At 47.2% G+C, this 16,258-nt stretch overlaps 1 protein-coding gene across 1 annotated transcript in view; it reads left to right on the top strand.

The window, feature by feature from the left end:
* Positions 1 to 734: 734 nt before the first annotated feature.
* Positions 735 to 16,258, top strand: part of LOC121288459 (paired box protein Pax-7-like) — a 172,247-nt gene continuing 156,723 nt past the window's right edge. The window contains exons 1-4 of the mRNA XM_041206991.1: positions 735 to 819; positions 2,399 to 2,634; positions 3,773 to 3,902; positions 5,203 to 5,331. Of these exons, the coding sequence (XP_041062925.1) occupies positions 735 to 819; positions 2,399 to 2,634; positions 3,773 to 3,902; positions 5,203 to 5,331 (580 nt within the window). The remainder of the gene's footprint in view (positions 820 to 2,398; positions 2,635 to 3,772; positions 3,903 to 5,202; positions 5,332 to 16,258) is intronic.

Below are 16,258 nucleotides of genomic sequence, written 5' to 3' on the forward strand. Positions count from 1 at the left end.
CAGCGAAAGAGTGAATGTGGAGAGTGTGATCGGGCCCGGAGTCTCTCCCACTGTCATTGGCGCGTTCGCTTGTCAGCGTGTTCGCTCCCTCCTCATAAATAAAAGAATCAGCCGAGCCTATCAGAGTTTAAACTCCTCTCCACCAGCTCACTGCGCCCCGACATCCTTCCCAGCTTTCCTGGAGAGTTTGCCCAGGTTGAAAAGTTTTCAGACAACAGCATTAAAAACAATCAGGGCTGAGGCAGGAGGAGGTGTTCTAACCAAGCCAGAAAAAGTTAATTGGGGAGGAGGGGGGATTGCTCCAGCAGGATTCCTTTTACAACCGCTTCCCCCCGCCGTCACCCTCCCTCCAGACAACTTTCCCTTCAGCCTCCCAACTCCTCGCCCCACTTTCTAAGAAACTTTTTTTTCCCAGGAAGATCATTAGCGCGAGTCTCCAGCCGGGTCGGCGGAAGGAAGAGGCGGCGGCGGCGGCAGCGGATTCAGACTGACAAGCTTCAGATCACCAGGGACCTCGCAGACTTCTTCATCCAGCCTGTCCTCAGGATTTTCTGATTCGTTCATTTTGTGTGTGTGTGTGTGTGTAAATCTCTCCTTTTGACCCTCTACCCACCCACCCACCAACTACCAACTCTTTCCCCCAGCTCATCCACCAACTCTCTCTCTCTCTCCCCCACCACCCCCCACCCCCCACCCCCCTCAACTATTCCATCCCTCTCCATACCGATTGTAGAATGACCTCTCTAACCGGGACAACACCGCGGATGATGCGCCCGAGCCCAGGTCAGAATTATAACAGGACCGGCTTCCCTCTGGAAGGTATGTCTGGTTTGGACAACAGTGCGTCTCACTTTAATTTAAAAAAAATGCATTGAAATCTTAAAAGTGAAAACAAGCCTAGGTGAAAGGGGGGGGGGGGGGGGGGGTGGAATTGCATTCGTATTTTGAGTACGAGTTAAATAACTTCACATTAAAAAAAATACCATTTCCTAACCGGGTTTGAGGAGGGGAGGTGGGGATGGTGTTATAGTTGGTTTAGTTTCCCTGGAGTGTGTCTTAGTCTAGTGCACCTGCTTTAACATAAGGTATTGGTGTATCTTGAATTAATTGGCACTGAGCATTTAGTGCTGATGTTATTTTTGTGATAAGGTTTCCGAGCACGTGCAGCCATGCACTGAGTGATGGTGATGTTGGGTTAGGGATGCAACTGAAGCCGTCGCTGCTCTCCAGCCGCGGATTCCGTGATTAAGGAGAAATTCGTAAAAGCCCACAAGCTGCGCCTGGCGTAAAACAGACAAACTCGACGGATTTGGTGAAGTGCATCATTCAGCACATTGAAGTGAAGAAATAGTCAGGAGAGGGATAAGGGGGATTACTCCAATATTTGCACAACATGACTGGGAATAATGAGTGAGGAAAGTGTTATAGTTTCTAGTGTCTATCGAGTGTAGAAATTGGCCACTTAGAGATGTTCGGGAGGGGTGAGCTGTGTCCAAGCGAACCGCATCTGCTGGTCATCATTACTTTAAATTAGCAATGCCTGATTCTGATTAAGAAATAGAGCTCCAATCTGTTGGTAGAGAGGCGATGCTAGTGTCTGGTCGCCTTCTGTGTATTTTTATTCCGTCTCGCCTTTTATCCATTAAATACAACTAGCACTCTTCATTTAGTAAAAGTAAACCTTTCCTGGAGAAACGAATTTATTAAAGCCGATTTCGTTAACTGAGGCCCACCTTTAACTGGAAAATGGCCCTTTTTTTAATGCAGGGGTCGCCCCGATTTGGAAGGAGTGAATCTATTAAATTAGTGTGATTTTTTCTTTTCAATTCTACAGCGAGGTTTGTAAGCCTTTCAGGAGCGGATACCTTCAGTCAGCCCGGTTTAGAAAGTCCCAACTTTAATTACATTTCTAGGCCGTTTGGTCAAAAGAGTGTCCATCTCAACTGGAGTTTGTGTCCATCTCAACTGGAGTTTGTGACCATCTCAACTGGAGTTTGTGTCCATCTCAACTGGAGCTGAACACGGATTCTCCCACCACCCCCCACCCCCCGCCTAATTAATAGGAAAATGTTTACATGGCAAGTTAGAATTAAATTTAATATTACACTTCTTAAACAGCGGAGGAGATGCCCAGTTCCTAAACTTGGTGTGGTTGAGTCTGGAGCGGAGCCAGTAACACACACCTGTTTGGAAAGCTGCGTTCATCCGTTCTGCAGTGATCACAATGTTGGGGACAGATGGAGATTCAACCAGTCTTTGGGGGGAAATAGGGTCTCCTAATTAAAATAGCAATGTGAAAATAAAAGTGATAGCGCTGACAGTTCCGTTACTGGTCTACACGACTTATGGCACATGTTTTACTCTATCATTTTCTCTCTCTCTCTCTCCCTCTAACCAGTGTCCACACCTCTGGGTCAGGGGAGAGTTAACCAGCTGGGCGGAGTGTTCATTAACGGCAGGCCCCTACCGAACCATATTCGACACAAAATCGTGGAGATGGCCCATCACGGTATCCGGCCCTGTGTCATCTCCAGGCAGCTGCGAGTCTCTCACGGCTGCGTGTCCAAAATCCTGTGTCGCTACCAGGAGACTGGCTCTATCCGGCCCGGGGCAATCGGAGGCAGCAAGCCCAGGGTGAGTGGAGGAAGTGGCGGGAGTGGGGGCCGAGGCGACCCTCCGAGTGATGGAGGAACAGAAACATACAATGTGGAGGGGAGAGAGCAATTCAGGGAAAAAAAAAACCCTCACCTCCCATCCTTTCCGCAGTTTTCACTACAAAGCACAGTTGAAGTATTTGTTCTTCATTCATTCAGGCTCCGCTGGCATTTATTGCCCATCCCTAATTGCCCCTTGAGAAGGTCGTTCACTCCCGCATTGTCGCAAACACTCTCACCACCACCCACAAGCCCCAGTTTTGGAGGTTCCTGGTGAACCCGGGAGAAAAAAAGTATCAACCGCAATAAAAATAAGTTGCAACATTTAAACGGTCAGAGCAACAAATCCCAGAGGGTCCGAATCCCAGAAAGGCCGGGAACTCTCCACTCAATGTTTGCTTTAAATCCGCAAAACTCCCGACCAAAAAGGAAACTTTCCTCAAAACGATTATTGTAGCTTTTTAAACACACACACACATATATGTATATATATGTGTATGTTTTCTAAAAGGCTATCAGATGGGTGAGACGGAGGAAGGTCATTCCAATAAACTCCTGAGTGTTTCGGATGCTTGACCGGCAAATAAACCACCCCCCACCCCCACCCCCGCCACAAGGGGCTCCCCTCATTCTTCCTAGTAGCACAGACAATCACAGTAAAGGCTGCACCCCTAAATAAAACCCCAACCGTAACAGCGGTGAGGGCGAAGCCAACTGAACTGGAATTCAGTTACAACGCCGATGTCTGAAGGCACGAATCAGCCTCCGCGCTGTCTCGGCACTTTACACCCAATCTTTTTTTCTATGTCGCTTAAAGAAAGTGGCGTTTAAGAGGAAGAAAATTAGTATTTCGGGGACGGCCCTCCTTGCTCACAATTAGACTAAGACACAGAGAAATTCACAACAAATAAATTTAACTACTTTTGAACAAAGGTGGATGTTAAAAAGCAATTTCAGTGTTTTACAGACTATCAGTTGAAACGTTCTGAATTGAGTCACTTTTGTGATTCTCACATCAATGAAATTAAAAGTTTATTTTTGTCCTTCCCCCCCTTCCCTCCCCCAAACCCCCACCGTCTGTATCTGTCTGTCTTTCCGTGTTTGTTCCCCCTCTAAAGCAGGTAGCAACGCCTGATGTAGAGAAAAAGATCGAGGAGTACAAGAGAGAAAACCCGGGGATGTTTAGCTGGGAGATCAGAGACAAGCTGCTCAAGGACAGTATCTGTGACAGGAGCACTGTACCTTCAGGTGAGCACAGCTTCCAGCAGCCCTACACCCGAGCATGCACAGAGAGAAACTATCAGAGAGGAACACACAACTTCCAATACTTTTCTCATTCATCCGCTTGGAGAGAGAGAGAGAGAGAGAAAATGATAGCAAAACTTAGCCGCTCCACGAGCAGCAATTGTTAAAACGATGGACTTGGCACAATTTTCACTGGAAACGTAATTAAAATTACACACATGCCAAGAGGAAACCGCGCGCACACACAATTGGATTACTCTCGAAAAGTATTCCGAGCAATTTAACCACCTCCTATCCCAGCCCGGTACCGGCAGATATACAGACTAACTTTCAGCTAAACGGTTTAAAGTTGCAGGTTGGCTTTATCGGGCGCTTTCCCACCCTATTCCACACTCAGCTTCCACACCCAGCAACCACCCCCCACCCCCCCACCACCCCACCCTCCCCACCCTCCACCGGCTGGTGTGAGAATCCGGCGGCTTCGAGTTGCCGGCGGGAAATATTCTTGAGAGTATATATTTTTTTTTAAGTTTTTTTTTATTGCCTGTCGACCAGTTTCGCGTTTTACAGCATTTCTTGGTGATCATTTAATCTTTCTTCCTGTCGGTTTGCCCCCCACTTCCCCCTCTCCCCACCACCCCCAACTACCCCTCCACTCTCCAACACCTCCCCCTCCCCGCATCACCCCTGACGGCCCGAGCACCGGCGACTGGTTTCTATTCCAATTAATGAAATTGACTGGAAATTGACAGGTTGGAGGGAGGTAGGGTGAGGGGCGGGGGGGGGGGGGGGGGGGGGTGGTGGGGGGAGCCTCAACACACTCCGGTCCCCTCACTTAATGTCACCATAAACTGGGGGGCGGGGAGAGAGAGAGAGAGGAAAACTTTTCAGGCATAAGTTTGTGATTAAAAAATAATAATCACCACAATAACCAACAGGAAAAATAATAATGAGAACGGCCGAATTTATCAACAGTTAATTTTAAAGGGGGGGGGGGGGAAGTAAATGGCCTCGACTTTTTAATGTAAATGTTATCAAACCCCGTAAGTTTCAAAGAGCCGCTGATTTAAACCCGAAAATGATTAAATCGTTGCCTGGAATGACCCGGAGAGACGTAGAGAATCGGCCGCTGGTGAATGAATTTATTCTGAGGGTTTCTGATTTTAAAGAGAATCGACAAGTAAATAAAATCATCCAAGCCGCCGACATTCCTAGTTTCCTTTTTTAAAAAAAAATATATATACATTTATATATATATATATATATATAATTCTTTTATTTATTTATTTTTTTCTTTTGAAAGTGAGTTCGATCAGTCGGGTGTTAAGAGCCAAGTTTGGAAGGAGAGATGATGACGAAGATATGGAGAAGAAAGAGGATGAAGGGGGCAGAAAGACTAAGCATAGTATTGATGGAATCCTCGGGGAGAAAGGTAACTTTAACATTCCTGATTTTATACCCCCCACCCCCCACCACCACCCCCCACCACCACCCCCACCCACCTTGTTGGAGTTTAGTTGAGTTCCTCGTCTTTCTGCCGATATCTGGGGGGTGAGTAAGAGTGTAGCTGGGGTTTGGGGGGGGGGGGGGAGTGGTGAGTGGGTGGGTGGGGGTTGTTAACAGGGAGGAAGCTATTCCCTCTACCCCCCCCCCCCCCCCCCCACCCCGAATCCACCTCAGTTTAAGGTTTTCACAAAATTGGGAATTTCGCGCCGGGAATCTTTCATCCCCTTTTTGTTTTACCCCAAAATCAAAAAAAAAACCCACAACAAACTGGGAGAGTTTATTATATAAATAAAATAATGCACCTGACACCCCCCCCCCCCCCCCCCGGTCTGCATTCCCGTGTTGTTTGGACTCCCGCTTTTCTTTTTAATAATGGAATCAGGAATGGGTTTTGTATCTAGTCGGGAACGTCCACACAGCCCCAGTGTTTGTTGTCACACACCAATACCAGAGAATATATATATATATATATATAAATATCTGTACATAATATCCGAAACAGACATGTATTCTCTATCCAATATCACCATCATGTGTAGGGTACAGTAGGACGACAGCCGGTTCTTCACCTTCCCTCGCCAACTTCGTCCCTGAGATTAACACATCTGGGGCTGAGCCCCCACTTCCCCCCTCTCCCCCACCCCCCCCAACCCCCTTCCCCAAAATAAAGCGTTTCAGTGGATTTGGCTGAACCTCTGCAAAAAGAGCAAACCTTCCAACACACACACACAGGCTCGGGATAGTCCGAGTGGAGAGCGCTTTGATGCAGCAAGTGGCGGAGCCCCTCTGACCCCCTTCCCTCTCCCACCCCCCCGGGCATGGCTGCGGCCCATCAATTATTCACGGCGGAGTTTGACGGAGCTTAAATTAATTTGCGCCGAGGACAGATCGTTCTCCGCGTTTCCTTTAAACGGTCCCTTGAAACCGCGGCTGACAGTGGCTCTCGGCTCCCCTGTCACTCAGTAACAATTAGAAAGGGAAGGGGTTGGGGGTGGGGGGAGATCTCTGCAGGCTGGTGAAAGGCGAGGAGATGGGACATTTACTCTGTTCGGGTGATCAAGGGGCAGACAAAGGTTGGGGAGAGGGTGTGGGGTGGGGAGGGGGGGTGGCGGATGGAGGGAGTTGGTGGGGGGTGGGGGGGGCGGTAAAGCAGGAATACCGCCGTTAGGAACGGAATTGGAGTACTCGCTGTGAAAGGACATGCCCAGGAAATATAGATCAGAAAAGTTATTAAGTTGGACTTATTTGGTAATGCCCTTTGTTTGGGGAGATCAGGAATAAACCGTGTGAGATGATTATTTTTAATGTCCATTAGGGTCGAATATTTGCCTTGGGTTTACATACATGTGAGCTGCTTCGGCTAAAAGTCTGAGAGAGTAAATGCCGCTTCCTCACACATGGCCCGACTCCGCTCCGTCCCCTTATTCTCTGAACTTGCCCCCCTCCCCGCCCCATAAATTGATTCAATCGGGTTATTCTCAAGTGTTGACGGGGGTGAAGTTCTGCCGCTGATTTGTGCACCAACCCGAGATTATTCGCTGTCAGACTTTAGAGGCAAGAATCAACTCGCTTTGCTCCCTTCATTCCTCGGGAAGATTCAAATAAACCCTCCCTCCCTCCCTACCTCCTTCCCTCCCTCCCCTCCCTTAAAAAAGAAAGGACAAAAAACTGTCAAGCGCGGTGTTCAAACATTTCTACTGGGTTCGACAAAAGGAGTTTCTCCAAGACGGAGTCATTTCCAGACTTGGAGATGAACTTGAGTACAAAGAGCCTCGAGTCTATTGAAAGTGTTTTAAAAGCTAAAATACAAAGGGGAATAGAGGCGGAGAGAGAGAGGGAGAGGGAGGGAGAGAGAGACACAGCAGTCTGTTCTGAGGCGGGCACAGCCCGACATTCTCATTCAAGAAACCTGGGAGAGAGGGAAAAAATGTCAGAACAAAAGAGCGAGGGAGGAAATCATGGGAGTTTGGGGATAGGCATGAATAATGCAAATCTCCCCGCTGTTAGGAGTTTTGTAATATTATTGGGGAAGAATAACTGGCTGAAGGTACAAAACGATTTTTTAGAAAAAGCATTTAAAAACAGTCAATATTCATTTAGGGAGCAGATTTCGTGTAGTTCCTCCCCACCGCCACCACCCCCCCCCCAACCCACCCCGGTCTCCTTCTTAAAGGCCTGGCCATTCAAGATTTAAATCACATTTTAAAAAAAATAAACCTTCAGTGTCTCGCACGGGGAGTGAAAGGAGCAAAACGCTTCTCTCCGTGTCGCAGACGCTCCTGAAATAGGGGAAATCTTTCCATGTTCTGCCCAGTTTTATTTAATCCGTTCTAGAATATTTTTTTCTTTTTTAAAAAAAAAATATTACGGATCTCGTGTTCTACCCCCTGAGAATTGTTCAAATGATGTTTATTCGCGCCCACCGCAATCTACGGGTCTTTGGTGCCAGAATTAAATCTATGTATAGAAATTAAAATCCGAGTAAAACAAAGTTAGCAAAAATGTTAAATGGGATAATTTTGAAAGCCATTATACTGCGGTTTTAATCAATTCTAGCCCCTTGCGTGAGAGGGTTTGGGTTTTCCGAATCTGCTCGCAGCCGAGAGAAAGGATAAAAAAATATTTACAGACTATTTATTAAAAGGTGGTCACTGTTCCCGGTCAATGTAGTTAAATTTGCAAAAAACAAACTTTCGTGGGGTTATTTTTTTTTTTAAAAAAAAGAAATCAGTCGCCAATTTAGCAAGACCCAACTTTCAAAAAACTTTTAAATTCTTTTAAACTTACCTTAAGTTTCAGGTAGTGAGTTTTGGAGGCGGGTGGATATTCAGCTGCTTTACTTTTATATAATTATACAACTACCTGGCGGCATCGTCGAAAGATCGGACGCTTTAATAATTAAAAATATATATTTAAATGTTTGAATGAGAGAGGGTCCCACGTGCTGCGGTTTCGCAACAGCTTTTTAAAGAGGAGCCGGAACCCGCGCTGAATGACAGCGAAAAGACTGACTGTTCTCTTTTGAGTTACGCCTGGGTGACGTGATGGTGTTTATATTTATAAATCAACTGTTGGTGCAAGTGTTTGGTTTTTTTTTTTAAAAAGTCGACATGACTTTTGTTTATTTTTTAAACTTTCTCTCTCTCTCTCTCTCTAAATTAAACCGAACGAGGCGGCCGGATCCTTAGACGACCTTTGTGGTCCGTCTTTTCAAAGAGAGAGTAGAGCTGTCTAATTCGAACCATTCGTTGAGGTGGAACATTTTCGCCCATGTTCATCTACAAGCCCCCGCGCTGAATCTTGCTTCTTTTTTTTTATATATAGGAAACCTCCACACAATGTCCAAGTGCACAAGCGGCGAGCGGTAACCCGCGCTGCTCGGCTGCGATGCACTTCACCAACCGCCGGAGAGCCGAACGCCCACTCCTCACCAACAACCCCACCCCCCCACACCCCCCCCCCCCCCACCCCACCATCGCAACATCTGGGGCTGCAGATAACTTTTTTTTAAAAAAGGAATAACTTTACAGGCAACTTGGTGTATATATATATATATATATTTTAAAAATGCCTTGACTTTTCAATACTCGCCTGTAATGCCAATCCAGTGAAAAGTACCAGCACACATGGCCCTGTCTCTTTAAACGATTTGTTTTGAATAATTATTGATATTTCCCTGAACCATGGGAAACCCAAATATAACTTAATTTGTGCCTTTTACGGCGGTAACTCGGGGGCCGAGAGTCTGGTGCCCTTTTCTATCTCCCTTTAAAGCAAAGATTTTGCCGGACTTTCCTTTCTCTCTCATCTCTCTGACATTTAATAATGTTAAGGCTTATTACAGAAAGTAATGAAAACGCTACTGTGTGAATGAGGGGCTGTGTTCTGAGAAGTGTAATAGCTCCTAGCCATGGTTAGAAGTGTATTTAGCCCCAATCAGCCACTGTGGGGACTTTTAAGCACAAACGTTATGTTGAAGGGTTTTAAAGCAGATTAAATTGAGACCTTTTATTTCTTCCACTTTCATCTTTAAACGCTTTGCTCTGTGTAGCTCCAGGCGCAAATTCGCCAGATCTCAGTTCCTTTTATAGTACGTGATTTTTTTTCATATACATGTATATATTATTTTTAGGACATATTTAACATTTTGTCACATGCTCCTCCGACCCTCGTGCTGGTCAACAATCGCTGAGCGCCGGGAATGAATGGGTCAGAGTGTAACTGTGCGGCTGTGTGGGGGCCGCGGAGAGAGAGAGAGAGAGAGAGACAGAGAAACCCCCCAAAAACAGTACATGTAACAGGGAGAAAGATGATCAGAAACAGGAATAATTCTCTGACAATGAATGGGGAAGGGGTCTTGCGCCAAAGTTCAAAAACTGATACTGGTTTTCTGGCCGATTTACACTGGGTGTGTGGGGTGGGGGTGTGAGGGGGAGGGGGAGGGGGGTTATAGCAAGATTCCTGCTTCACCACCCCTCCCAATTTCCGATGATTTTTAAAAAAATAATGAATTGTCCACTCCAAAACTATCTCCATTGGGGACAGACGCGACAAAATCAGGAGAGGGTGAACGACCGTAAAGATGAGAGGGGAGGGGAGGGAAGGGGAGGGGGGGTGCTGTTTAGTACGGGGAAATGTCTCCGATATTGCAGGCTGCCCGACACGGGGCATCGATTTGCAATGAAAGTAGAAAATGCAGCTGAGAATTGCGGGCATCTGCAACATGTTAAGGCGAAGTGGAGTGGGCATTATTATATATATATAAAAAGGGGGGGAGATAGACCGACGGGCAGATTGGGTGACAAGTGAAAGGTTGCAGAAATGTAGCGAACAATGGACAAAATTGGAGATGAATACGATATCAAACGGAGGAAATTTGCATCACATAAACCGACCATCTGATAGTGTGATGAATGCGGGATAGTTGCAGGAGTTGGCGATGGGGGTGGGGGGACGACGACACTGATGTGAGAACCACGTTCAGAAAGACGGGGCCGCTCGACTGTTTGTGCTGAGGGAGGTTTGGCGGTCGGTGTGCAGCCGGCTGTCAATGTGCAGTGGGGAGGTGTTCAGCTCGGCGATCCATTTAGGCAAATCAGTCGCATTTGGGCAGAGAAGGTACCGCGTGTGCGAGGCTCCTTATGCTGCACACACACAGGGAGCTGGGACACTTGAGTGGGGGCGAGAGGGATCTGAATAAAATGGAGGAGAGAGACCCACTAACGTTTATTTGTGTGTGTGTGTGTTTGGTTGGGGGTGGGGGGCTGTTTCCCACCTGGCGGCCTTTCTTTTGGCTAGCCGGTAAACTAAGTAGAGAGAGTTAACTAGCAACCTGCATGTGTACGAGACAGAGAGAGAGAGAGAGAGAGAGACTACAATAGACACTTGAAGACCGGAAGGTCACCTGGAAGTTGTGAATCTAATCAAACAGAAAGCAGAGAGGATTTCTGTGTTTGTGAGGGGGGATCAGCTGAAATAATAGAGGCCAGGGAACAGATAGAGGAATGTCAAACTATCCGGGGCTACAACTCATTGTAATGTGCATATTCAATTAAAGAAAGGGATATAGCAGACACACCAATGACACTTGTCAGAGAAAGCGAAGACAAATAATGCACAGCGCTAAGGTAGCAATTACTAAAGCAAATACTAGCGCGGAATACTTTACTAGTCGGGGTTTAGATAAATAAACACACGAGGTGGACGAATGGGAAAACAAGTTAAAACAGTCAACCGGAGCGATTCAAGTTCAGTCAAGTGGAAGGAGAGAATGTGGGACCGATTTGGGAGGGAAATGGGCAAGATTGGGAGAGGAGTGAATGATGGAGACAGTGCAGCTGGACGGATGGTGGCTCAGGAGAACGAAGGAGAGAATTGTACTCATGTTGGATAGTGAGGAGCAGACAGCGAGAGACATCAGAGCAAAGGAACTCGAAGCCAATAATATGATTCAAATCAGAATAATTGCATGTGAGAATGTAAAAAGGATAGAAAAGTGGAGAGATAGGAATAAAGGCTGAGGGAGAGAAAGAAAAGGACAGAGAATAATTTGCCAGACTGAGTTTGGAAATTGAGTATTTTTAAAATATTTTGCATGAGTTAAACTATCTACAATTCATGTGTCAGAAGTGAGGAGGCATAACGAAGGAAGAGGATGAGAGAACGCGATAGGACTGCACTTCAAACGAATTCATCCAACACCAGGAAAGAGTGAGAGAGAGAGATTTAGCTCAAATATGGCAACGTTATTTAGATATTAATAACATATTTTCCCGAGGCATCAGCAGTCCATACATCTTCACTTTCTCCCAGCTATTTGGCTGCAGGAATTGAGCGAGATACAAATGTTAGGCAGAGATAACACAATCAGCACAGCTCGCTCCTATAGCTGCATCACTGCATTAAACCAGGATTAACCTCCCCTTTCCCATCAAGGCTTTCCCTCTTACCCCTTCTACATTTCATTGCAATTTACATGGAGAGGATTTTAAAGAACATATATAGGACCCAGAACTTAAAGCTGAAAGGTCTTTGGGACGGAGCAAAACCCTAAATCCTCTCTCAAATTCATGAAATAATAACAATAATAATAATAGTGACCCAGTATTTCAATCCGATGGTGAAATTCCATCCATCTCAGGCTGGGAGACCCACACTTCAGAATTTAAGTTGAACAATTAAAAAAAAGGTTGTATCTTACCCAGAATCCCCTGGTGTTAAAGGTGATGTGTGTTTTATTTAAAGGTTGGCTGAAACAAATTAGCTTCCGTATGGCATCATGCTTCCTCCTGCTATTGGCCATTTCTAATTTTAAATGGATTATTTTATTATTTATTTCGAAAATCCACAGTCACCGTATCGAACTTTAGCCGGAAGTGCAGTGGTTCTGGTAAATCGATTCAGCTCGGGTGTTTCTCACAAGCCTGGAGTGTACAGTGTACACTGAAGGGTGACAGGATCCGGGGGGAGGGAGGGGGTGGTTTGGGGTGCGGGTGTGTTAGGGGTGACCCTGTATTAAAGGCTTGGTGGGGGGGTGGGGGGTTGGGGTGGTGGGGGGGGGGGTGCGGGGTAGGGGTGGTGGGGGGGTGGGAGGTAGGGGTGGTGGGGGGGAGGGGGACGGGTGGGGTGGGAGGGTGGGGGTGATGGGTTCCACGGTGATGCGAATTGAAGGTCAGATCCACCCTGGCTCTGTAGGAGCACATCTTAAACCGCCCAGTGGACCAGCCTGAGCCGAGCTGGGCACTGGGGATCGCTGACAGTGCAAGGGCTCTCCAGTTGCATTGAGTTAGTTTAGAATGGGTGATCGGTACAGTAACTTCAACACAGCAATAAACAGCGCCAACAGTTTGTCTCAATATGGGCTGCACCGAGCGGGTACTGTAGAAAACAATGTCTCACGTTTAAGATGAGAAACCAGGTTGGATTTGCCAATCCACTTTGAAGAATAGTTGAACTTTGTGTGTGTGTGTGTGTGTGTGTGTGTGTGTGTGTGTGTGTGTGTGTGTGTGTCGAGGTTAGAGCTTGCAAATCTTAAAACTTACCACTGTGCAGCCTCCTGGATGTGCAGTTTTTATGAAAGAGCAGAGGACCAAACACATGGACACTAACACACAGCCCACCCAAAACACAACTCACCACAGTCATAACAAACAAGGAAGGAAATAAAACATTCAAACCTACTCTGGAAAGCAAAGCAGACGCCAGTGCTTGTGGGGAGGGAGGGGAGAGGCTGGTTACCTTGTCTTTTGAGAAATATTTAATTGAAGATTCCGATTGTGAGCGTTGTGTGAAGGGGACACTTCCAGTCACAACTCTGGAGCAGATTATGCTCGAAACTCTCTTGTAGGATCGCGACCAGAAAAAAATAATCAGAATGGATGTCATCTCAATGCGAATTTATAAAGACATTTGTCATCTGGGGGAATGCCTAGAATAAGCCTTTTGAGGGGGATATTAATACGCAATTATTTGCAAGTGCTTGGCTGACCTCTGAACTCCCGTTGGCAAGGAACAGGACGGATTGGCGGGTCTGTTGTTTAAGGGTGGGGGGGGGGGGTGGGGGGGGGGTTGGAAACTAGGTGAGACCCAGTCAGGAAATTGAGAAGCTTATTCCCTTTGATCCTTCTCGCTTTTTCTTATCGGGAACATTTATGGTGACACTTTAACAAAGGAAGTTCATCATATTACAGTCTCACCACGCTGTAGTGCGGGGTTCCCGCTTTCAGCTAATTAGGGGCGGTCTGCACTGGGGACAGGCGAGACCCCAGCGCACATATTAGTTGTTTGGAATGAATAGGGATCCCTGGTCTTTTTTGTATGTTGGTGGGTGGGGGGGGGGGGGGGGGGGGGGGGGGGGGGGGGGGGGGGGAGTTACAGTGCGGAAATTAGGAAGGATGTGCTAACAGAATTAATATGTGCGGAATAAATCCCCGCCCCTTATTAAATTTGCTGCTTTTATTAAACAAATTCCCTGTCGAAGTTGCGCACACAAATGTAAAGCTAATCTTAGACTATTGCTGGCAATCCGGCCAGCCACTCCAAAATGCAAACCAGTTGGCTGCCCAGTTACCAGGGGTCTTGTACTGAGATGTCTGTGGGTCCTGGTGCATTGTCGGCGGCGGTTCAACTCCTCCACCGCTGCCTTTCCAGAGCGGGCGGGCGGGCGGGCGGGAGTTCGGCGCCAGGGTCCCCAGCTGAGGTAGCGCCAATGGGTTAGCACGGATCAGCCCTGTGGCACCCACCCAATAACCCGGGCCAGGCACAGGGCTCAGCTGCAGCCTGAGAGAGACACTGAGGCATTTAATCCTGTCCGCGTTGCTCGCCCTTTAACTTGAGATGTGGGTGCCGGATATGAACTGACTGTTAAGTTGGAAAGAATCGGCTTCACACCGACGGCAGTTAAAGCCTCGCGTAAAACCCAGGGAGATGTTTGATTATCCCCGGGAGCAGGACAACTGGCGCTACCGAAATGCAACACAGCCGCACCCCCACCCCCACCAACCAACACCACTTCAACAACAATTAACTTCAGAAGGTCAGAATCGTGTTGGTAAAAACCAGCAAAATGCCGCTGGCGCTGGAAATCTGCAATGGAAACAGGAAATGCTGGAAATACTCAGCAGGCCTGACAGTGTCTGTGGAGAGGAACAGAGTTAATGTTTCGGGTCAATAACCTTTCAACTGAACTAATGAAAGGTCACAGAGCTGAAACATTAATTCTGTCTCGCCACAGATACTGCCAGACCTGCTGAGTATTTCCAGCATTTTCTGTTTTTTTTTTAAAGTTTAGGGCTAAGTCCCTGCTGCACCAGCGATTAACCCCTTCACCTTTACTCATAGTTGAAAGATGAAGGTGTTAGTACTGGGATTGAAACTCGTTTTATTTCAGGTACGCGTTGACAGGACAGGTACAGCACGGGGTTAGATACAGAGTAAAGCTCCCTCTACACTGTCCCCATCAAACACTCCCAGGACAGGTACAGCATGGGGTTAGATACAGAGTAAAGCTCCCTCTACATTGTCCCCATCAAACACTCCCAGGACAGGTACAGCACGGGGTTAGATACAGAGTAAAGCTCCCTGTACACTGTCCCCATCAAACACTCCCAGGACAGGTACAACACGGGGTTAGATACAGAGTAAAGCTCCCTTTACAGGCAGTGCAAGACCAGGGAGAGCTGGATTGTGTGTTTACATCTCTTTGCTGGTTGGAGTTATTATGAAGAAGTTGCTGTGTCTTTTTTTAATAGTATTTTCCGGCTCCATAGCTTTAGAAACCGATGCCGAAAGTACAAAAGCAAGGAAGTTATGCTAAACATTTAAGTCATTAGTTAGAGCTCAGCTGGAGTATTGTGTTCAATTCTGGGCGCTACACTTTAGAAAGGATGTCGAGGCCATAGTGCACGGGGAGATTTACTGAAATGGTCCCCGGAATGAGAGGTATCAGTTAATGCGGAGGGACTAGAGACACTGGGATTGTTCTCCTGAAGGCCCAGGGCCTTCTGGGCAGTGTGATTAGAGATATTCAAAATCATGAAAGCTTTTGATAGGGTGGACAGGATGAACCAGTTTCCAGTGACAGGAGTGCAGAGGACAGAGACTTCAGGCAATTGATCGAGGTCTCTGGGTAAAGGACCAGAGGTGAGATTGGGAGAAGTGTTTTAAGGCAGCACGTTATAATGTTCAGGATTGCACTGCCTGAAAGGATGGTGGAGGCCGGTTCAAAAATAACCTTCAAAAGGAAATTGAATGAACTCTTGAATGGAAACATTGCGGGGCTCGCTGGAGAGGGCAGTGGGAGGTGGGGCTCCAATCTGCTTCTTTTAAGGAGCTGGCACGGGCACAATAGGCCAAATGGCCGCCTCCTCTGCTCTGTCATTTTCCACTGCCCCAACAAGTATACTCAGTGCAGGCACAGCACGGGTTGGTCTAAAGTAAAGCTCCATCAAAGCGCCTGTCCCGAAGCGCTGGAAGTGACCAGCGTGTTATTGTTCCATATCCCACTGCTGGAATCCTGCAGCCTCTCGGAATTAGACAGGGGGCAATTTGGGGGCAATTGTTGGTGTTGCCGAGGTTCCCCACCTTGTTTTCATGCGGGACAGGTGGAGTTCAGCTCCTCACCATTGCCGACTCAACAGGTGGTTCTAGAAGAGGACGGTCGGAATTCCTGGCGGGTTTGGCGACTGAAAGCAATAAATAGCACAGAGAGGGTCAGACTCTACCCCCTCCCCACCCCCTCCTCACCCCCCCCACCCCCTCCTCTCTCTCCCCCCCCCCCCCCACTCCCCAGCGCCCCAAAACATCACCTCTAGTCTCTCACAGTGATTGAGTAAAGCGATAGCAAACGGAAATTA

This window comes from Carcharodon carcharias, chromosome 15, assembly GCF_017639515.1.
Source record: "Carcharodon carcharias isolate sCarCar2 chromosome 15, sCarCar2.pri, whole genome shotgun sequence".
Lineage (NCBI taxonomy): Eukaryota > Metazoa > Chordata > Chondrichthyes > Lamniformes > Lamnidae > Carcharodon > Carcharodon carcharias.